This window comes from Sorex araneus, chromosome 1, assembly GCF_027595985.1.
Source record: "Sorex araneus isolate mSorAra2 chromosome 1, mSorAra2.pri, whole genome shotgun sequence".
Taxonomy (NCBI): Eukaryota; Metazoa; Chordata; class Mammalia; order Eulipotyphla; family Soricidae; genus Sorex; species Sorex araneus.
In genome coordinates, this window is record NC_073302.1 from 160,875,979 (window position 1) to 160,899,147 (window position 23,169).

General features: G+C 37.0%; 1 protein-coding gene across 2 annotated transcripts in view; it reads right to left on the minus strand.

Annotated features, from left to right (window-relative positions):
• The window catches only part of EDIL3 (EGF like repeats and discoidin domains 3), a 476,915-nt gene that overhangs the window by 193,476 nt on the left and 260,270 nt on the right, over positions 1-23,169 (minus strand). For both annotated transcript variants that reach the window (XM_055132006.1, XM_055131999.1), the window contains exon 5: positions 16,448-16,561. In XM_055132006.1, the coding sequence (XP_054987981.1) occupies positions 16,448-16,561 (114 nt within the window). The remainder of the gene's footprint in view (positions 1-16,447; positions 16,562-23,169) is intronic.

The window sequence follows — 23,169 nt, forward strand, 5'->3', positions numbered from 1 at the left end:
AATTAAAAGCAGGCTGGATGGAGAGGTAGCACAGCAAGGAGGTGGGGAGCTTGTCTTGTGCGTGACCCAACCAGTTTGGTCCCTGGCACCAAAGATGGTCCCCTGAGTACCGACAGGAGTACTCCTTGAGCACTTTGGGTCATGGCTTCCCCACTTCCCCAATAATTTTAATCAAAGAAAAGTTAAAGGCTTGCTCCTTGAGCCTGTGTTCTCCCTTGAAGGTATATCTCACCTGCTTGCCTCTGCTTCTCTATGTGCTCATTTCCACTCTGTGTTCTCTCTTGGTCATCTGTTTCTCCCTCTCTCTTCCCCACATCTCTCTGAACAAGTTTCAATGAAAAGTACGTTGCTTTGAGGAGAAGGAGGAGGTGGAGGGAAAGGAAGGGGGCAAGACAGGGAGAAAGAGAGAGAGAGAGAAAGAGAGAGAGAGAGAGAGAGAGAGAGAGGAGAGAAGATGTAGGGAGGGAGAGAGGAAGGAAGGAAGGAAGGAAGGAAGGAAGGAAGGAAGGAAGGAAGGAAGGAAGGAAGGAAGGAAGGAAGGGAGGGAGGGAGGGAGGGAGGGAGGGAGGGAGGGAGGGAGGGAGGAAGGAAGGAAGGAAGGAAGGAAGGAAGGAAGGAAGGAAGGAAGGAAGGAAGGAAGGAAGGAAGGAAGGAAGGAAGGAAGGAAGGAAGGCCAAAATAATAGCTAGTCTATGGTTAAGTGTTTCCTTATGACTTAAACACAGAATGCTCACATGACCCAGCACTGGTCAGGCTAGCGTCCAGGGGAAACACCTCAGTGGCCCTCAGTGCAGTGTGGAGGAACAGCAGGTGCTGTGTCCACACAGGGAAGTACCATCCAGCCACAGAAGAGATGATGCTATCAGACCGAGTGGGAAAGGCCTGATACCCTTGAGTGATCCCATATCTGTGAGATACTATGAATCCGTCCAGACAAAGAGATTAGTTGTTGCCAAGGGAAGGGTGCGGGGGGCGAGTAGCAGCGAGTAACTGCCTAGTAGGTGAGGGGCTTTTAGAATGATGCAAGCCAGCTAGGTAGTGGGGAAGGGTCAGAATGACAGGGGGGTGCTAAGGCAATTACGATGAATTTACAGTCCAGATATTGTGCTGCAGTGAGATATATCTATTACCTATACATTTATTTCTATACATATGCATACATATATACACTTCCACTCACTCTTCTCTGCCTACCACGTGACAGGAGAATGTGCCTCTGGCCTTTTGCCATTTGTGTGGAAGTAAACGCACTGGTCATCTTTTAGATTCTCTTTGATAGTTCCTGATGTTTTACTAAATCAGCTGGATAGCCCAATGGCTAGGGTGTGCGCCTTGAACGGGGCTGACCTGGGTTCGATTCCTCCATCCCGGGTTCAATTCCTCCGTCCGTCTCGGAGAGCCCAGCAAGCTACCGAGAGTATCCCACCCGCACAGCAGAGCCTGGCAAGCTACCCGTGACATATTTGATATGTCAAAAACAGTAACAACAAGTCTCACAATGGAGATGTTATTGGTGCCCACTCGAGCAAATCAATGAACAACGGGATGACAGTGCTACGGTTTATGATAAAATCCTTAGTACTCCCAATGCCATAGATTTAATGATGTTTACACCTGCAATTAAAGTCATAAATTTACACTAACTGTTATTTGAGATAATTGCATATTATGTTTCATCATCATAGGAAATAAACATCTTAAATTTTATCTGGTCATCCTGTATTGGTCTTGAACTCTAAATTATAAATTCTGCATTAAGGATTTAATGCGCTAGACGGCCACTGTCCTTGTATTGATCCCTATTGGGAAGTTCTCCTGTTCAGTTGAATGGAAAATTGGTAATAATGACAAAACCCAAGAATAATTCAAGCACAAAGGAAGTGGCATGCTTAAATTAATCCAGATGGATGAGGACATATTTATAAAACAGTCATTTATGGATGCTTAAAATATTGTGTCTAACCAGGAATACTGGAGAAAATATTAGGTGGATTTTTTTCTGTGCAAACCACCACAAATATCCTTGGATTCTTGCAGCTAAGAGCTGCAGTTCCAATTTCTGGGTGTTTTGTAGTTAGATAATAGTGCTGAGTATTTATAGAATTTCTTATATAACTATAGTTTACCCATTTTTTTCTTGTTAGAATGGTTTATTTTTTTGTCCTTGCTCCTGTATTCCTTGAATTTTAGTACTGGATTTACAGACTTTGCTCTCGTTCTACTTCTTTTTATAGATCTATATTCCTCAATTTCAATTTATTTTTAAGTTAGATACTTTATGTGTTCATTCCCCTTGGAGCTCTAAAAGGAATGTGTATTATTGACCCGATAAAGCTATTAAGGTAACTATTATGAAATTTATTTTTAAGTCCTTCACCACTTTAATGCCTCTTTGGGGTTTAAGATATACTCAAAGTAGAGTGTCCCATAACTCGGGAGAAGCAGGCCGGAACCATTATTTCTTACTCATACCCATTCAGCCTGGAGTACTTGAATCTGGCACTCTCTCATACTATCCACTACAATTATTAAAGGCCATTAATGGTTTGAGTCTCCAAATTAAAAAGTCATTAACATTAGTATCCATTTTTCAACATTTACTCCTTTGAAAACATTCTCTGTCTTTTTTATTCTTTATTTCTTTGTTTTCTCTTTCATTTTATGATTTGCAGATAGAATTTCTGTCTGTCTTAAATTCTCCTTAGTACTATTAAACTCTTTACTCTTTTATTTTATCTGTTAGTGACAGCATAAAATGTACTATTTCACAATTCTCATAGGATATCTGAATCCAATTTTTAATTTTGAGTTCTTCCTTAAAATATCATCTGCATTTTATAAACTAGCTATGTGACCTTACAAGGAGGTATCAGTTGTATATACAATTTCAATTAGATTTATTAGAAATGAGACCTTGGTATTTTTGACTTTGGAGATTAGAGTTAATATATTTATGTGGCTCTTTGTCTTTAGTGCTAGTGGAAATCAACTGCTTCCAAGTAAGCAGATTTGACTGACAACTCTAGTTTCAAGCCATTCCAGCAGCTCTTGGTGGCATCATCCCACTTAGTCCCATGGCTGCCAGTATACTTTTATTGAAATTATCTGGAGCCTTTGGAATTCCAGGAAATTATGTCATTTGGGGAACTATTTGTGGTAAAAGACCAGGAATTATCTATGTTCTTTTGTTTGATAAAATATTTATTTCTATTGTTCAGTGGATATAATAAAAGCAGAAACAACTGCTTTGTGGGTTTACATTCTAGAATATGAAAGAGCCATTTTTCCTCACTCTCATAATTGCACCTAAACATCCCCCAAAATATTTTGCATATTTCTATGTTGGACATATTTTAGGGGGTTCCCAATTCCTTATTTTGAAAATGTTAAGAATAGGGTAATAGCTGATGTTTTCAGTCTGACAAAAAATGCATTATTTTTCAGACACTGTAGATCTAAATTTAATGTGGACTAAATCCAATTATCTTGTTCCAACATTCTACCTGCCTCTTTGTATTTGAAATAGAGATATATGAAATAGTGAGCTTTAGACAATAGAGTAACTGCAAGAGTAAATTTAATCTTTGAACATAAGCAGTTTAGCTAATAATGGAAATTTTGACACAATTTTAAAATTAAAATCTTTTGGTCGCTTCAGTGATTATTTTGTAATCAAACACAAGCCATCAGATAATGAAAGTCTGATTCAGTTTTGTTAGAGATATTCAGCAAGTTCTAGAGTGTATATAAGAATATTTCACAGATTTTTTTCTGTAGTTTTTCATATTATCACGTTAAGGCACAGCAGGTAAACTTTAAAAGTGCAATATGTCTGTATAAAACTGTTGGGCAACATTTGAAAAAATATACCCAGAGGCATCTGATTGAAGATGGAATTTCTGTATCAGACTCAGACAATCTAATTTAATTTTGTCACTGTGTCTATTTTGTGTGTTTATTATTGCAAAGACTTCCTGCAGTAATATTGGAATCATTTTTTTCCTTGAGTGTTATTAATATACTTGACACAATATTTTGTAGTTTTGTTTTCTGAAATTATTGCTGTCTTTAAGAAAGAATGTGAGGAATCAAGTTAAAATGTTTTCTACTCCAGTGTTATGGTCATCCACTTAGAGCTACATATTTAGGGTGAAATTATAAATTATAAATATATAAATTTAAATTATTAATTTTAAATCATCCACTTAGAATACATATTAAGGGGGAAATTATAAAATGGATATCATAATCTCAGGATCAAACTATTAATCCTTATATGTAAACAATTATAAAACTTTCATCATGCATAGTTGTTTTTTTTTTCTTATGTTTACAGAAGATAAATTATCCTCCTTTTGACCTACTGGACTTCTAGCATAATTCCTATTTAACATATGTTTTAAAATTGGCACCATCACCAGCTGGTGAGGAAGAGTGGACCAGAAGTGACAAATGGCATGCAGAGCTGTGGGACACCATGACTACAGTCCAGGGAGTGCTGCTGTTTAGCTTGTCATGCAGATTCAGAGATCAAACTCAGATACCCTAGACATGTGCTTTACCACTTTGACCCATATATCTGACCATCCTATTTCATGTATTTTAGGGAAAGTAATCTTAACTGTATATTAGCCAATGCAAAAACATTCCATTTCAAATGCCGGAGAGGAGATATTTTATCTGTAATAAAAGTTGAATTAGAGTTATTGGCTCAGGAGGGAGGGAGAGTGGTTTTGGCCACATCTAGTGATACACAGGTCGAAATTCTGGCTCTGTGCTCAGGAGTGACCCCCCCCCCCCCCACACACACACACTGTGCTTAGGAGATCACACGTGTTACCTGAGGATCTTAAGCAGAGTGGCAGCCACCACACCCATAAACTCAAGAACCTTACCTCCCACACAATCACTCAGGCCCACCCAAAGAGTCAATGATTCATTTTCTTCCTTTTATTGATTTATTTTTATTTTTATAGTAGTTTCATTCTACATTTGTCTTCCAAAATTACATTATAGCTACATAAAATTAAGTTGTTTTTTTTTTTTTGTTTGGGCGTCACTTGTGGCCATGATTTGGGGTTTCTTCAACCCACTTCAACCACTTTCCTGGGGAATTACATATGGCAGTGCTCAGAGAAACATGTAGTTCAAGATATCAAACCTTGGACTCCTGCATGTAAAGCCTTGAACTCAAACAGGTGAGACATCTTTCTGGAACTTTCAGTGATTTTTAAATTAGAGAGTACTGTTTACTACTGACTTTGTAAGACCCAAAAGATAAGTGATCATTCTGAAAACTTCAGCATATAATGATTATACAGCAATCAGAAATCATCCCTTAATATTAAGATTCTTAAGGATATGAGATTTATTTATGCTTGAGTATGTAGCCCTTTATATTAAGTTCTCACGTCCATCATTCTTTCCTATTTTATTCATACCATAGTTGCTACATTCTCGAATTTTCACTTCCTTAAGCCCCTCAAGAAAACAGACTCTCCTAGCATAATCCACTCTTCTTTCTATTGACAACATTTATCATATTTCTAATTAGCTATTATCTAATTCTATCTTTCCGTTAACACTAATTTTTAAACTACACCACTGTATCACTGTCATCCTGTTGCACATAGATTTGCGGGCACTAGTAACGTCTCCATTGTGAGACTTGTTACTGTCTTTTGGCATACCAAATATGCCATGGGTAGCTTGCCAGGCTCTGCTGTGTGGGCGGGATACTCTCAGTAGCTTGTTGGGCTCTCCAAGAGGGACGGAGGAATCGAACCCGGGTCAGCCACGTGTAAAGCAAACAAATGCCCTACCCGCTGTGCTACTGGTCCAACCCTTTAAACTACATAGAGTGAAAATTTAATAGTTTTAATTACCATTGTTGCCTGAGTTAGAGAGGTAACTAGTGATTGATAAAATTGGGCCAATTTATACATGAATATCCTAAAAATTTCATACATAGTTAAAAAATTCAATAAACACTTGTGGTTAGGTTACTTGATAACATGCCTCAACATGTTCACTATATCTTAAGAGTAAATTGGTTTGATTTTCTTCTTGTATTTGTTATACATTGGTTCTCATTTCACTTTCTTCTAAATATCTCTGATTTAAAATCTTTTATTGCAGAATGTATTTTTAGGACCTTTAGGATCTTTGTCATATCTGGACATAAGAGAGTAGAAATTTAGGGTTACAAATTGCAAATCTATAACTTCAGATCATCTTATATGCACTAGTAGCACTTGTTCCATTGTTCCTCAATTTGCTAGAGATGGCACCAGTAACGTCTCCTTTGTGAGTCTTATTGTTACTGATTTTGGCATATTTAGTACACCACAAGGAGCTTGCCAGGTCTGCTGTGCGGGGAACATCTTATATAGGGTGAGAAAATGTTGAAATGATTTATCTCACTGCAAGTTTCTTTCCACTACATGCTAAAATATTTTATCAATGTTTGTTCTGTTTTATAGCAATTATAAATATAAAAACATAAATAAAATAATGCTATGTTTGTGTTTCAAAGGGTGTTAGAAATGATTTTTCCAAAAGCAAGGCATTCCCCACTTCTGTAATAGCTGAATTCATTTTTATTAAAATTATATTAGGGGCTGGAGCAATAGCACAGTGGGTAGGGTGTTTGCCTTGCATGCGGCAACCCAGGTTCGATTCCCAGCATCCCATATGGTCCCCTGAGCACCGCCAGGAGTGATTCCTGAGTGCAGAGCCAGGAGTAACCACTGTGCATCACCGGGTGTGACCCAAAAAGCAAAAAAAAAAAAAAATAAATAAATAAAAAAATTATATTAGTGCCATAGAATATCTAAATTTATTTTATCCTAAAACCTAGAATTTAAGCTAATTAAGTAGATTCTGACATAAATTGTACATACAGTAACGAAAACCATGTGAGTTTCTTGAGTATATAATAAAATACTTAGTTGTACAAACTTATGACAAATAAAAGATGAAGTATACTGGCACTGACTTTTCTAATAAATCAAAGATTCTTGTGCTGATTTAATCACTTTGTTACATAATATTTTCACTTAAGTATATTTTACTAGGTATATTATATATACTGTTAATTTTAATTGACTATACACCAGTATAATCCCAATTATCTTGTGAGTTCCATATATAGGTGAGGAACTTAAGCTTCAGAAGGGGAGAGTAATTTGTTCAGACATATAGCAGCAAATATAAAAATAACAATTTTAAGCACCAGTTCTTAGGGTAGAGAGATAACTTCAGGGGCTGAGTGCATGGGGGAAGCCCAGGTTTCATTCCAGGCCACAATATTTCCATAGCACCAGCAGGAGTGACTCCATGCAAATAGCTGTACGGTATCACGAACATCACCAGTGTCATCCAAAAATCAATCAATAAAGTGCTGTTGTATTTGAAAACAAAACTTAGGCTCAACAAAAACAGATGCCATAGCGGCTGTCTTCAACTACAGGTGTTTTAAGGTACAAACTAAAATAAGCAGCATTCCTTATATGCTGTATGGGACAGGACCAATTATGCCTCGCAATTATATGTGTCAGCTCTACAACTGCAATGCCTGGGATAAAGGCCAGGCTCTGCAGTTGACCTGCACTGTTAACCTAAGCAAAGTACAGCATGATTCAGTAGATCAGTCTTCTCTGTTAAAATAAAGTCAATAGTAAACAGGATCAACTTCTAAGAGAACAAAATCAATTGATGTTTAAAATTCTCACGATAAAACTAGGCCCATGGTACATAAGAAGTCTACACTGAAATTATCATAATCATCTGACAATTAGCTGGGAATAAAATAGTAATATATATTTGAGGAAAACATGGTATTTTAACTATTTACATACTATTCTTTCAAAAAATCTATTATTATTATCTTAGAAAATTACACACCATTGAAATTAGTCCTATACTATGTTCCTCCCCACACAAAACTTTTCTACTTACTAAAAAAAGAAATTAAAATAAATTTACACATCATCTTATTATTCATTATTATTTTTATTAATTATATTATATTTTATCATATTATAGCAGATTTACTGCAGGGGCCTACACATCCACAGTTAGACCTGGCAGCATTTATTCATAGCAAAAGAAAGTTTAGATATGCACATAGAGAGAAAACATTAAAAAAGTTAGAATATGGGTAAACACTAAATTATTTGTAATGAAGGCTGATATAGTTCTTAAATCAAGCATATAAAGAAATGTACATTATAATGTAAAAACATACATATACTATCATCTTTTGTCCCTAAAATTTCATATGAATTCTTCAAAGGAGTATAGAATTATCTAATTTATTTTTCAACATTTAAAAACCATAGCCTCTTGCATGAAGGAACCCACAGAGGAACCCAGGTGTGTGGGACCCAGGGCTGAGACCTCCAAGCCTGCTTGGATCAGGATTGGGCCTCTTCCACCCAGATTCCCCATTTTCCAGTAGCTAGGCGGTCACACACAGGGACTGCCCCCGGCACCATGTAATCCCACCAAAGGCCAACATCCAGAGACTATAAAACCAAGCTCCCGGAAGCTCACGTCCGCAAAGCAGCTGTGCAACATCTTATGGCCTAGTTCTCCCTCTCGGAAAACCTGGCAATCTACCGAGTTTCCTGCCCACATGGGAAAGCCTCGAAAACTCCCCATGGCATATTCATATGCCCAAACCGGTAACAATGATGGGTCTCATTCCCCTGACCCTGAAAGAGCCTCCAATGCAGCACCATTGGAAAGGACGAGTAAAGAAAGGCTTTAAAATTTCAGGGTTAGGATGAATGGAGACATTACTGAGACTCTCACTCTGAGAAATTCGACAATCAACAGGATGATGATGATAATGACGATGATGATCATAATGATGATGATGATGATGATGATGATGATGAGTAATTTTTAATATTCAAAAAACATATTTGTGGAACAGGGTGACAAATACTGGTGCAGATAAGACCTGACCTTGCAAAGCAGCTCAGAAGCGAAGCTTTGCAAAAGGCAGTATCTGGGCAAAGTTGGCAAGTACAGGGTGTTAGCCAACACCGGGTGTTTGGCCTTGAGCCTCACTTGATCTCCTAGTAGATGAACCCTAGACACAGAAACTGTTACTTACACTTGGCAAGTTATCCTAACTGCAGCATCTAGCATTGACTGGGAATGGACCAGGGCATAGCAGAGAAGCAGCAGTGATAGGCCAATAATGCTGAACTTTATGTGATTGGACTTTCTTGTAAAGTCGAGACTCTCTATAATATCTGTGTGTTTTTGGCAATAAAGTGAACAGCCATCAGCTGCTCCTGGAGGGTGTTTCTCTGCGCACCCATTCTCCTTTGCCCCATGTCTGCCTGGACCTGGTGTGCAATGTGTCTGGACACTATTTGGGGAAAAAACTGTTCCCCAACACATATCCATATTTTCAATTGAAGATTTTCATTTTCATCTAAATAAAATGATCTTGAAATCATCCAAGTCTTAATACATTTGACATAACAGTTTGGGGATGTTGCATTATAAGAGTTCCCTTGGTAACTATCTCAATTTCCAGACAGAGTGTCAGCAATAGAAATAAATTTGAATGCCATTTCTGAAATTTAATCAAGTCATATTTAAATACTCAGGAGAGAAATGTATAAGACTCTTATGGACCACAGCGCCCAATAAATGAAAACAATTCTACTTATTTTTAGATTAGTTAACGGGGTGCTATCAACTTCCATTGCACTTACTTTAGTTTAAACATCATGTTCTCTCCAATGTATATGTACAGTGTATCTGTTTTTATGAGACTAGGTTCTCATTCAATTCATCATTTTCTTTTTAAGCTGCTTATAATATGGCTGTCTGAACACTTGATCATTTAAAAACAATAAGCAACTATATTAGGTCTTAAATGAGAAGAAATGCTGCAATAGCCTCACAGATACAATGGATTTCTAAAATCTTTTCAAATATAAAAATTAGATTCAATTAGCATAAAACCCAATCAAACACTCAAACATGATATAATAAAAAATTGAAAGTAAAATATTACTGATATCTGACAGTAAATAAGATCTATTAGTCACATCTGAAACTCTAAATAAAAGCTACTTAAATCTGAAAAAAGTATAGGTAGAATTTAAAAGTGAAATAGATTGAGATTGAATAGGAATAGAAATTGTTATTGATTCATAGAATAACAAATGAGTACCTCATAATTGAGCATCATGTCCTTAATAGGGGAGAGCAAAAAATATCCTTATAAACTTTAATATAAATATATATTAAATTCAGGTACTGTGAAAATACACGGCAGAGCTTGGCAGGCTACCTGTGGCGTATTAGATATGCCAAAAACAGTAACAAGCCTCACAATGGAGACGTTACTAGTGCCCGCTTGAGCATATCTATGAACAAGGAAGATAGTGCTACAGTGCTACTGTGAAAATTATATTTTAAGATAATATCTATTTCACCACATATAGTTTGATCATATTTAAATAAAATGAATATGCTCTTTTAGTATTTGTTGTTATCCAAGAAATTTTGTTTATATGTATTTTTTAATTCTAGTTTAGGTAACATGATTATAATATTGTTAACATCTCTGGTACTCGATGTACAAAGTGATCATATCTCACAACTGCCAAAGTAATCAGGAACCTCCACAATTGTCTTTATTTCACCACTAATCCCCCCTCACCTTTACTGACTCCTCATTTTTATTATTACCCTTCACCTTCCCTATTATTTAGTAATCTGAGTTTTGTCATCCAATGTCAAGATGTTTTCATTGTTCAATACTGTATATTACCTTATTTGTCACTCTATCTTTTACAGATCAGTATTTTTCATCTTCTTCTGATCCATTTTGTTTACATGATATCCCCCAGTTCCATCTATGCTGCGCTGAACTTCAAGGTTTCATTTTCTCTTATAGCTGTGTACTATTCCACTGTGTACAGACAGTACAACTTATTTATATGTTAATTTGTTATTAGACATTTGGATTGTTATCTTGGCTATTGCACTAAGTGCTGCAATGAATATAAGTGTGCATATATCTTTTGAAATAAAAAGTTATCATAATAACAAATTACTTTATAAGTTCGATAAAATGTGGGAAAGTCAGATATTGAAATCTAAGAACACACATACATGAGTGTATATATTATATATGTATATACATGTATGTATACACACATACACACACACACACACACACACACACACACACACATATATATAGGGGCCATATGGCAGTTATCAAGGGCTATTACTGGCTAATGATGGGGGATCTCCTACCAGTAGTATTCAGGGGATCATACGGTGCCAGAGATTATACTCAGCTTCCTACTTGCAAAGCATATACTTCAATTCATGGAAATGTCTCTCCAATTCAGAAAAGCAAAGATTTTGATGATTAATTGATGTCTTTAGAGATTGGTCTACACGATGAAAATCTTACATTTAATATTTCCATTTCTGCATCTTCCAGACTTATTAGTAATAGTAGTTAGCCATAGTATGACATGCATTTGTGTGTACTAATTGCTTGAAATGAATGATAGATAACTGAAGTGATTTAAGATAAATATTCAAGAAATTTACATGCAGAAGTGAACTAAAAAAAAGAAACATAGTACTTGTTACTCTGATACTTTAAATCTATTTGTTTGCTTCCATTGAAATGCAGAACTCTAAAATATTTTATCAGATAAAAATAATGCAAATTAATGTAAAATATCATTTATTGAGTTTGAAATGCACATACCAGAAAACATTTTATTATACTAGATAAAGATAAACAAACTTAGAATACTACTTTAAAAAACTGAAAGTCAAATGTAATATAACTTGAAAGTAGTTGCATATACTGAGAAAAGTAAGATATAATATGGGCAGGAAAAAGTAAACGTTATCTCTCATGCAACAATAATTCTACTGGAAGAATTAGGCAATAAATAATGTACAAAAGCAAACAGATTATGTATTAGTGACTAATGATAAAAAAAATTCCAATAAAGAAGACAATGATTATCTCTTTGGGGATATCAAGTTGGGATGTAGAGAGGCTGGGGAATAGCTATTAATAAGATGGATTCTATGCAATAACCATATTCAAATAGTAGAATTATACCATAACAGATACTCTACCGATAACTCTACAGAAAAAAAAAATGTGATATAGCAAGCAAGTGTCAATTGCTGGGCTAGGTAGAAATGGAAAGAATAGCCAAAGTTTAGTTCTAAAAGATTCAGGAAAGAGTTGGGGGAAAGGACAGAGGTGTCACCAGGTCCTGTGAGCCCAGGGAACTGAAAAATCCTAAATCGTGTCTGAGATCAGAAGACTCTAGGTTTCTCTCTCTGAATGTCTACACCAGCAGAAGCCACTTCTTAGGCTCATTCAAAGTTAAGGCTTGAATATCTGAGAATGATCCTCATCCCTAAGCAGCGGTTTCATGACATTCTCTCTCTACAGTGCTCCTTTTCATAAGATAGGGAACTCTCATCTTCCTATTTCCCTCCAGCTGGGCCTCTTATGGACCCTTACCACTGTCTTGGGCAGGCTCTTATCCAGACACTCTTTGAAGTGCTCCTGAACTTCCAGTACTACCTGAGGTCATTTAATCAGGCACCAGATTTTTTTTTTCTAGTTAACAGTCTTTGGCATCACATTTTTGTTCTTTGGTTTTTGTTTTGTTGTCTTGGGGACACGCCGGTGGTGCTCAGGGGTTACTTCTAACTCTGTACTCAGAAATTTCTCCTGGCTGTCTTGGGGGACCATATGAGATGCTAGGAATCAAACCCAGTGGGCCATGTATAAGGCAAGTTTCCTGTCCACTCAGTTTTTTTGTTCTTATTCATGAAAATCATAGGTTCATTTATGAAAACCTTGAGGATACAACTTTTTGTTACAACTTCCAATGTTGATTGGAAGGCAACCATCCACAAACGCCAGAAATCTAAGAAAAGAATATGATTTAAGAAAAAGCTATGTAGTCAACTAACATAGACAACTTTCTAGAAAGAATTAAAATGACTATTCAGAAGTTTAACATCACTGAAGATTTCAATGTGTTTAAGTCCAGTCCTAGAACAGATTTTTTTTTTGATCATATAGTGAACCTGTTTATTCACCTTGCCCTTTCCATCTATTCATTTATATCTACAGCTCCTTCCATCAACTGATGCTCAATGCTGTACAGTTATTATTTTTGGGTGGTTAGGGAGGAGGATTTGGGCCATACAGCTGTGCCTGGAGCTTTCTGTAGGCTTTATACTAGGAAATCACTTTGCTGGAACCAAGGGGACCACATGTGGTGCTGAGATTCAAACCTGGCTATATGTTAGGCAAATCTTTACCCCTGTAATATCTCTTCAGACTCCAGTAATTATTCTTAAGCACAGAACAATGTCTCTGTTGTTTCAAGATATGTCTTTGATACTCTCAGTTTTACTATTTTATTTATTTATTAATTGTTTATTGAATCACCATGAGATACACAGTTACAAGGCTGTTCATGATGGAGGTTTCAGTTTTACAATCTTTCAACACCCATCCCTCCTCCAGTGCACATTCAGACCACCAATGTCCCCAGTTTCTGTCCTGGTACTCCCCCCCAACCCCCATGGAGCCTATCTTGATGGCAGCCATTCTCTCCTCTCCATTCTCTCTCTCTCTCTCTCTCTCTCTCTCTCTCTCTCTCTCTCTCTCTCTCTCTCTCTCTCTCTCTCTGTCCCCTTTCTTCTTTTGGGTTTGCAATAAAATACTGAGAGGTTATCATATTTGTTCCTTTACCTATTTTCAGCAGATAGTTCTTATGCAGAGTGATCATTTTCAACCATTTTCATCATAGTGGTTCCTTCTCTATCTCAGCAACCTTTTCCCCAAGCATTTGAAGCAGGCTTCTAGCCAAGCACCAGTCTTCTTGGCCCTTATATCTACTATCCTTGGGGATTCGTCTCATATTATGCTTTAAAAAAGTGAAGGCTTTCTGGACTAGGAAATGGGTCCATCTTGTTTTTGTATATATCCTAAATACCTTCTTAAATAATTATACCTGTATTATTCATAATTGACTTTTGAAAGAAATTAAAGAGAGACAATGAGAAACTGTTTACTATGATTACGGAGTGTGTGTGTATGTGTGTGTGTGTGTGTGTGTGTGTTTGTGTGTGTGGTGTATGAGAGAGTGAGAGAGAAAGAGAGAGGTAGAGGGGATGAGAGAGTATAAAGAGAGAAAAGGAGTATAAGAGTATCTGTAAAACAGAAGAGGTGCAACATATTTTTGTTCATCTCTATCCAAGATATCTTGATTTAGAATATGCTGAAATATGCAGAATTTGTAACCACAAGATCTGATTCCTAGTCCTACTTCTGTCACTGAGAGCTTAAGCAAAACACATAGTTTATATCTAAGTTACTGTATTTGAATTCTCATCTACATCTACCTTCTGAATTTGCATAATGTTATGATACACAAGTGTAATAACATATATCAAATGAGTAGCACTTGAAGTTTCTCTAGAAGAACCTACATTAATAAAGCGAATCAGTTATTGTTGCCATTAACACAGAGGTCTCATTTTATTTATTATAATTTCATTACAGGCGTCACATGCTTATTTATCTATTTGTTGTTTTGTTTTTGAGAAGGAGGGGTGTTTTGTGAACTTATCAACAGCCAGGCAGATTATTTTCTTGAATTTTGATTCATCCTCTAACTACCTTACTAATTTAGGCTTAAAAAAAAATAGTGTGTAGTGAGTTTTTGTTGAAATATTGAATATAATCAAATTAAAGTGAAAGTAAAGTGAAATTTACCAGTTACACATGCAGGGTGCGGGGCTGGGGAAGTGGGGGGTAGGGGGAGGTATACTGTGATTCTTGGTGGTGGAATATGTGCACTGGTAAAGGGATGGGTGTTCGAGCATTGTATAACTGAGACTTAAACTTGAAAGCTTTGTAACTTTCCACATGGTGATTCAATAAAAGAATAAATTAATAAAAATAAATAAATAAAATTTAAGAAAAATAGTGTGTAAAATTCTTATCAATGGACGGGGTTTGGTGGGAGGGAAACTAGGGACAATGAAACCAATCATGAATAGTTTTGTAACTAGACAATTACAGTAATTCAAGTAAAAAAAAAAAATTCTTTATAGTTTGCTGCAGGTTGACTTTAGGTTGACCTTGCGACCACTCACTACTTTCGGACTTGAAACAGCCGCGGGATACAGGGCCAGCCCCAGTCGGGGCCCTTGCTCGGCTCCGGCCGGCCGGGTTTTCGGCCCGGGTGCCCATGCCCCTGCAGAGCCGGTGGATGTGGAACAAGCGGGAACCAGAGACAGCTTTAGGAATTGGGGTTCCAGCAAGTGCTTGCACCCATGTATGGAGACTGTGAACTAAGCTTTTGCCCCACGCCGGCTAACGGAGGAAATAACCTTCCTTCTTGGTCTCTCTCCCCTCCGGGAGAAGGCGTGGTGTCCGACATTTTGTGGGTCCATTGAGAAGGTATGAACTTTGGCGCGGAAAAAAAAAAATGTGTGCTTTGAACTTGAAACAGCCGCGGGATACAGGGCCAGCCCCAGTCGCGCGGTAGCGGCCGCGCGACATTTTATCTCTTCATTCACATCAATGGAAAACTTATTATCAAATATTTCCCTGTTAATAGAGCTGTATTCTTAGGGGATAAATTCCAACAAGAATAGTGAGTCTGTTTTGAAACTCTAAGAACAATAGTGAGTTATGTGTTGAAATCTGGAATGTAATCAAGGTAAAGAGAAAAGGAAGTGAAATTATCACTCACCTATGGGGTGGGTTGGTCTGTATACTGTTTTTTCTTTTGTTTGTTTGTCTGTTTTGTTTTTGCTTTTGTTTTTGTTTATATTGGTGGTGGAATATGGGCACTGGTTAAGGGATGGGTGTTTGAGCATTGTGTAACTGAGATATAAGCCTGAGAAGTTTGTAACTTTCCACTTGGTGATTCAATAAAATAAAAAAAAAAAAAGAAAAAAAATTCTTACTAATGCATAGGTCAGAATCCTCTTTTCTCTCAGTATTTTTTGTTTGTGCTAGAGATTGCTTGGCTGGAGTGTTTTGGATTTATTGTGTGAAGCACAGTAGCCACTCTGGTGCTGGGAAATCTTTCTCTGTAAGTTTTATACATACTCAATATTCAAAATGGATTTGTGGTAGAGCTGCTCCGCGCTCTCTAAGGAACTACATTTGCCCTCCTTTTAGAGCACTTGTATTCATGCTCTGCATTCAGTGAGAACTGTCCTGCAGGAAAGATGGGCACTAATAGAATTACAATGATAAATATAAAATGTGCCATTTCAATAAATGATGAACCCTTGAAACAAATTATATTGATTTTAGAACTATAATAAAAACAGACTATACAAATAAAATATTTCATATAAATATACATTCATACAGATGAATACTTACTGTATTGACAATTTCTGCCCATGAATTCACCTGGGCACTCACAGGAATAGTTAGCAACGAGGTCTGTACATATTCCACCATTTTTGCAAGGCTCAGTTTCACATTCATTTATGTCTAAGGAAAAGAGAAAGAGCAGAGGAAGAAGATTTATTGGTTAAAGAAGATATTGGTTACCAGGATAGTTTAAACACTTTTAAATAAAACAAAAATCTAACTGCTGCTATTATGATGTATGAATGTGTAGCCTCAACAATATCAAAATGTTGCTCAAAAATCAGTGTTTTATTAACTAAATTAAATTCAATTCAGACGGAATTGAGAATCTGAATGAAACACCAACATAACTAATCCGGTCTCCAATCCTCAAAATAAATATGAATAGTTTTGGGAAATATTCGGTATATCCTTAGAATTACATCAAACAAATTAACCTTGATAGAGAGATGAATTGCTATCACTTACAAGGCCTAGAAACCTCCCCTGCAGCAACAACTGCCAATTAACACTGTCTCATTTCATCTTAATTCATTAAAATTTTAACTGACAGAGATGTTTCAGTTTCTAAATAGTTTGCCTTTGATGAATGCAATGTGAAGCAAATTAGAGCTAATAGCTAAAACTCTTTACATGCAAAGTATAATAAATGCAAATGATGATCACTTCCTAATCTCATTCTAGAGTTTCTAAAGTTAGGATGACTAAGGGGGTTACCTTTGATATACCATTATTAAACCTGATGTAAAAATCATAGGAAATATAAAACACTCATCAAATTATGTTAATTTCCATGCTAATTTTGGACAATGGAGACAGTGATTATGATTTTGAAGTGAAAAATAAAGAAATCTTAACTAATTCAGTCAAGTATCAATCAGTAATATTTAAGCAACATTTCCTCCTAAGCAAAGCAGCATGCTGACTTTTGTGGGAGCTAGAAAAACTATTGGAAGACTCACAGCACTCCCCCCGGCTTTCTCTGTCACTTGTAAAAAACTAAGGAACGCGGAGGGGCTCGAGCACTAGAGGGCTCTCTGGGCGGCTCTGTCTCACCGCCCACGTTCGGTGCCCCAGAACCGCTGTGTGTGCTGTCGGTCAAGGGCAGGAGACGGAAGGAAGAAGGCCAAACTGGTTGCTCGATCAGTTTACTTCATTCTCTCTCCCTGCTTCTCTCCTGGCTCTCGGTCTCTCTCTGGATTCGTGGATCTGGCCCCCGTGGATCTGGCCCCCCAACCCACTCTTAGAGCCTAGTTAAATCTCCACAGCATGAGGGGGTTGGGGCGTACACATAGGTGTGGTCACCATCAATAGGGTAAGGTTCCTTTTTCTTAGGGGATGCTTCTCCTAGGGCTTAATTCTCTTTCAGCAGGAAGATCCACCCAAGGGCGGAGTCCCATGAATGTGTTTCTCTTCTCAGCCAGCAAACATATAAGAATTCATAATATTAATTATTTTGTATGGACACAATAAGAGATGCATTAAAGCTTATAGAATTGCTCTCCTGGGGCCATCTCAATCTCAGACTACAGTGCTCAGGCCAGATCAGTTTTTCCTATCCCTGGCAGGGTCCTAGTCTCATAATTACTATTGGATCATGACAGCATTTGTCCATGATCAAGCTCTTAATTTATAGTTAAGCATTAAGCACTTTGGCCAGGCCCATCTCGATGCCAGGGTAGCACACAACTCACCACTTGCCCTGGGTCCTTCCCGTGCCACGTCGGGGACCCTGCTTTGGGGTGCTAGGAACTGAGGGCAACTGAGGCTTAAGTGGAGGAAGCAGATGCCCAGGAGGGAATAATATTCGAGGCCAATTAATTCCCAAGTTATAAAAACATAATATTGCCTTCTTGTGTCTATACAAAACAGACATAGCTTTAAAGTAAATTATTCAAAAGGCACAAGAAGAGGAGAAAGGCAATATTAACTTATATAATATAAATTCAGTATCCTAAGAAGTTCTGACCTTGCAAATTAGCAGAGTCAGATTAAGGGAAAGCCGCGGATTAACTCTTTTGGGGAAGAGAGCATGGAGAAGTGATTCTAGCTAAACAAAAGAATGGGAGAGATTCTGGAACACCTTGATGGGTGTGCCTGGGGTAAGCTTAAACTCTGGGGAAAACTGGGACAAGCTACTTGTGGGAAGGAGGGAAAGGACAAAGTAATGTCATCCTACATCTCCCCCTTTTCTGTTTACAAAATTATAAGAATTTGAAATAGAAAGAGGATCAATTCTAAATACAGTACAATTCCAAATCACAGCAGATTTCTAAATCACAATACAGTCTTATTAGTTGTGCTAAGATTTCAGTCCGACCCTGGGTCCAGAGCAGTGCTTGTAGTAAATTGTCCTGCACTGTCCAGGGGTGATAAGAGTCACCAATGATAAGAGTCATTTAGTCACAGTTTGAAGAAATGAAATGTCTGGATCAAAACTGAAGAGTTGTCCCTGTAACAGCATCAGTAGTAGTAGCAGCAATGAGTTTCAGGGGAGCAGCTATTAGGAGTCCGATAAATTTCAGGAAGCACTGGATCAGTCAGGGAGCACTGGAACAGGAGCACCACAACATCTGGCAGGAGAAATTCAGCAGAGGAATACAGCTATTCTCTGGTCTGGTTCCTTGGCAGTCCTAGGTGCAACCTAGCTTATGTTTGGAAAAAACACTTTAAAGTTATTAGAGGCTTTCGCAGTTGGGGTTTGGTCTCCATGCCTGTGGATAAAGAAAGAGACAGAAGGAAGCTCCAATACAAATGGATATCCTAGAGATAAATGAGAAGGTGTTCCTGTTAAAAGTCATTTCTTTCTCCTTCAGAAACCTGTGAATTCCAAGGAAAGGGTAAAAGTAAAGTATTATTGATTCAAAATATGGAGGCCTGGTCATTGTCCAATCCACAACCTGTAAAAGAGGGGTATAAGGAAAGGTCTTAATGTGACCTCATTAGATGTGTAAGGAGCTAGAGGCCTTTGCTCTAGGTCCTCTGACGCTGGCTCCCCTTCATCCTATAGTCACTTACTTTATTTTCTTCTCTGCTCTTATTCCCACAACTCTGTTTTTCCTTGAAATCTACAGAACTGAATGGTGTTACTTAAGAAATCCTGCCTCTGTGCTTCTCACCCCTTTAACAGGAAACTGATTCTCACAAATGTAAACCCAATGTTCTTTGTATGTCCACAGATTCTACACTTTATTGAAAGATCATTCATGACTAATACTGATTTCCTGAAAGACAGAGTTTTCAAAAAGAGTTGGTCAACATTTCTTTCAAAGTTTTCTATAAAGTATTTCTATAGGCAAGTGCTATCCTTCTCTGAAAATAAAGTATTTTTGATTTTGAGGGGACTTCACAGCTTGAGAATTCATACTTCTATGATCATAACTGTGCCCAGAATATCTAAATCATTAGATCACCTTTCCCACCAAATAATAAGTTAAAAGCACAATCTTTTCACCTCTAAAAAGGAACTGTATGATGTAAATTTCAACATACTTCCAAATACTTGGCCCTATTGCTATCAAAAAAAAAAAAAAAGGAAGAAAAGCAGGGAGGACATGAGGAAAGTTAAGGAATATTTTAATTTCTGATAACTGTGCTATTTTTAGTCTGATTAAATCGTCAATCTTTGTGTGACTAATATAAACTATTTTCAAAATGGCACACAAGTCTCTAAATAATTTATTTACTTTTATATGGGCCACCACCAGTGGCCTGATGACTTGGTTTGTGGTTACAGCCCCGGGTGAAGTGGTACCGTTCATCTTGTGGTTTCATCAGTCATTAGGGCTTCACTGGCAGCATTGAGATGGGCACAGCTTATAGTGCAAGGTATTGAATTTAGGACCGTAAACATGATAACCTTTCGATCTACCATTAGGCTGTGTCACTGGACCCATGCTCTTTATTTTACTGCCAGGACAATTTAAAGCAATGACAATGTTTGGTCACTTAGTAATGTGTCTAATGTCTTTTCTTGGCATCCTTCCCAATAACCCACAAGCATTAATTAAAAAAAAAATATATATATATATGCATATCTATGCTCAATCTAGCATTTACTACAGAAGTCACGATATGGAAAATAAGCAAACAACACATGCACGCACACACATACACAAGCACACAATGGATATTGTGAAGATATAAAAAAAAGATGAATCTTGCACTTTGTTACAACTTGGGTGGAACTAGAGGGCACCTTGTTAAGTGCAGTAGTGCAGTAAGTCAGAGGGAGAACAAATGCCAGATGATCTCACTTACACGTAGTACAAAGAGAAAAGAAACAATGGCACTAACAGCATCAAATGAGAATAAACCCTTGTCCTTTGGTCATTAAACTGAGCTTCTGAAGCAGCAGGGTGGGGAAGAGAAGGGGTTGCTGGAGGAGGCTGAAACCAGCAGTGCAGGGTTTTGCGCACCCTGGTGGTGGTGAAGGTGCAGTAACTTTGTATATCAAAATCAAGTTAGTATCATCATAACCATGCTACCTACACGACAAGACAAACAAAATGTCTTAGAGAATGCACTGCTTTGTATTTATGAACTTATATGTATAAAGATGATGTTTCATATAACTAACGTGAAAGGTACCTAGTAATGATGTCCAAAACAAATCACATATGAAGAATAATTAGATCTTGTTTTTGTTTTGGGGTTGTACCTGGTTGCACCAGGGCATTCTCCTGGTTCTGTGCTCAGAGAACACTACTGACAGAGCTGGATGACCATCTGGGGGAATCAGGGATTGAAACCAGGTCTGTTGTGTGCTAGGCTAGGGCACTACCCACTATATGACTGCTCTAACCCTGCTCACAGGATTGAAGTGAGGAACACTGCATGCCTAATACACTATCGTAAAGAACCGTAAAAATAACAGTGTTTAAATAAAATGAAAATAACTAAAATAAAATGTTAACATTTCTATAGTGAATACTAAGCAATCAAGAATTATACATATATTATTAAGGTCAGCAGGCACAATTGTCCTTGGCTTTTTTATTTCTTCCAAGTCTTTACATAATAAATGGCACTTATAACATGTGAATCTGAAACTATTCAAGACAAATCAACCTTTGACATTTCTAACTCTTTATCAGGTCTGATACAAAATAACCAACAAAAAAGTTATGACTAAGAATAACTGATTTTAAAATGCATTATACTTTTTTGGTTTTTTTTTGCATTTTGGGTCACACCCCACGATGCTCAGGGGTTACTCCTGGCTCTGCATTCAGGAATTACCCCTGTCAGTGCACAGGGGACCATATGGGATGCTGGGAATCCCATGCAAAGCGGGTAGGGCGTTTGCCACATGCAAGGCAAATGCCCTACCCACTGTGCTATTGCTCTAGCTCTCATTATACCTTTATCCAAAGGTTAATATGAGTTAAGAAGTGAGATTTCTTTTGGAGTGGTTTAATGCTTTATGGTTACATTCAACTTATGATAGTGAATAACCTATCATTTAGATGTTTCTCCAAACAAAACATCTACCTTTATGGGGGCTTGGGAATAATATAACAGGTAAGAAGCTTGCCTTGCACACAGTCAACCTGGGTTTGATCCCCAGCACCCCAAATGGTCCCTGGATCTCCGCCAAAAGAGATGCCTGAGTGCAGAGCCAAAAGTAAGCCCTGAATATTGCCATGTGTAGCCCCAAAATGAAAACAAAATAAAATACTACCTTCAATTCAAATTCATAAAACATATGTTGTAGTAAATGAGTATGTTCTTGAATATCTTAAACAATTAAACCATTTCTTCATATTTACATATCTAGTAACATGAGCGTTCAGAGAACAGATGCAAATCACAGATAAGCATTTATGTATTAGTATAATGCAGGAAAGCTTTCAGTGGTGAAGGCTACTTACTACCGTGATTAACACTGAAAGCAGTCTAAATGGAAACAGACCTCAATTTGTATAAATCATGTTTAATTAAAGACTAGATATGTGTTCACAGAATATTATGTCATAAAATGAAAATTAAACATCTTTGTAATAAATCACATACATTTTTCTTTGTCATAGATCAGAGCATGCTCATTTTGAGGAAAAAGTGCCCACATTTATTTCAAATATTTTGCAACATATATGATTATTTTTATAAGTAAGAAAAATCTGAAGCAGTAGGAGTTGCAGAATAGGAATTTCTGTACTAGTCAGAATTATAATCTTTTTAGTATAACATTTACCATTTATTGAGGTTTTTGCATCCAAAATTAACTTTTGAGAACTGTTTAAATATTTGGCAAGGTCAAAACAGCCTTATGGAATGCAGAATTTTTAAATTAAAGCTCCTAGTTGAGAACAGATTCTTCATTTTCAGCATATAAACTTTTGTTGTCCACTACCTAGTTTGATGAGTCATTGATAGAATTGAGTACATTTTTTACATGTTAACTAATTTAATCTTTTGTTTTTGGTGAAGAAAAAAATAAATCAAGAATTCAAAGAAGAATAAGGACAAGAGTAGAATTGGTCACAGTAATTCTGTTTTATTAAAATTTATTGAAATACTCCATTTTGCATTCATAATTTAAGACACTATTTTCACCAGCATATTGACCTTAGCACATTATGTAGTTATTTGTGAAGTGTTGGTAATGTGTCCTCCCTCTTCACCTTTGATTTTTGCTAAGAAAACTATTATCAACTCATACACACTCAGGAAAGTTACTGCAATTAATAATCTTCAATATTGACATCTGTGACATATAAGTATTT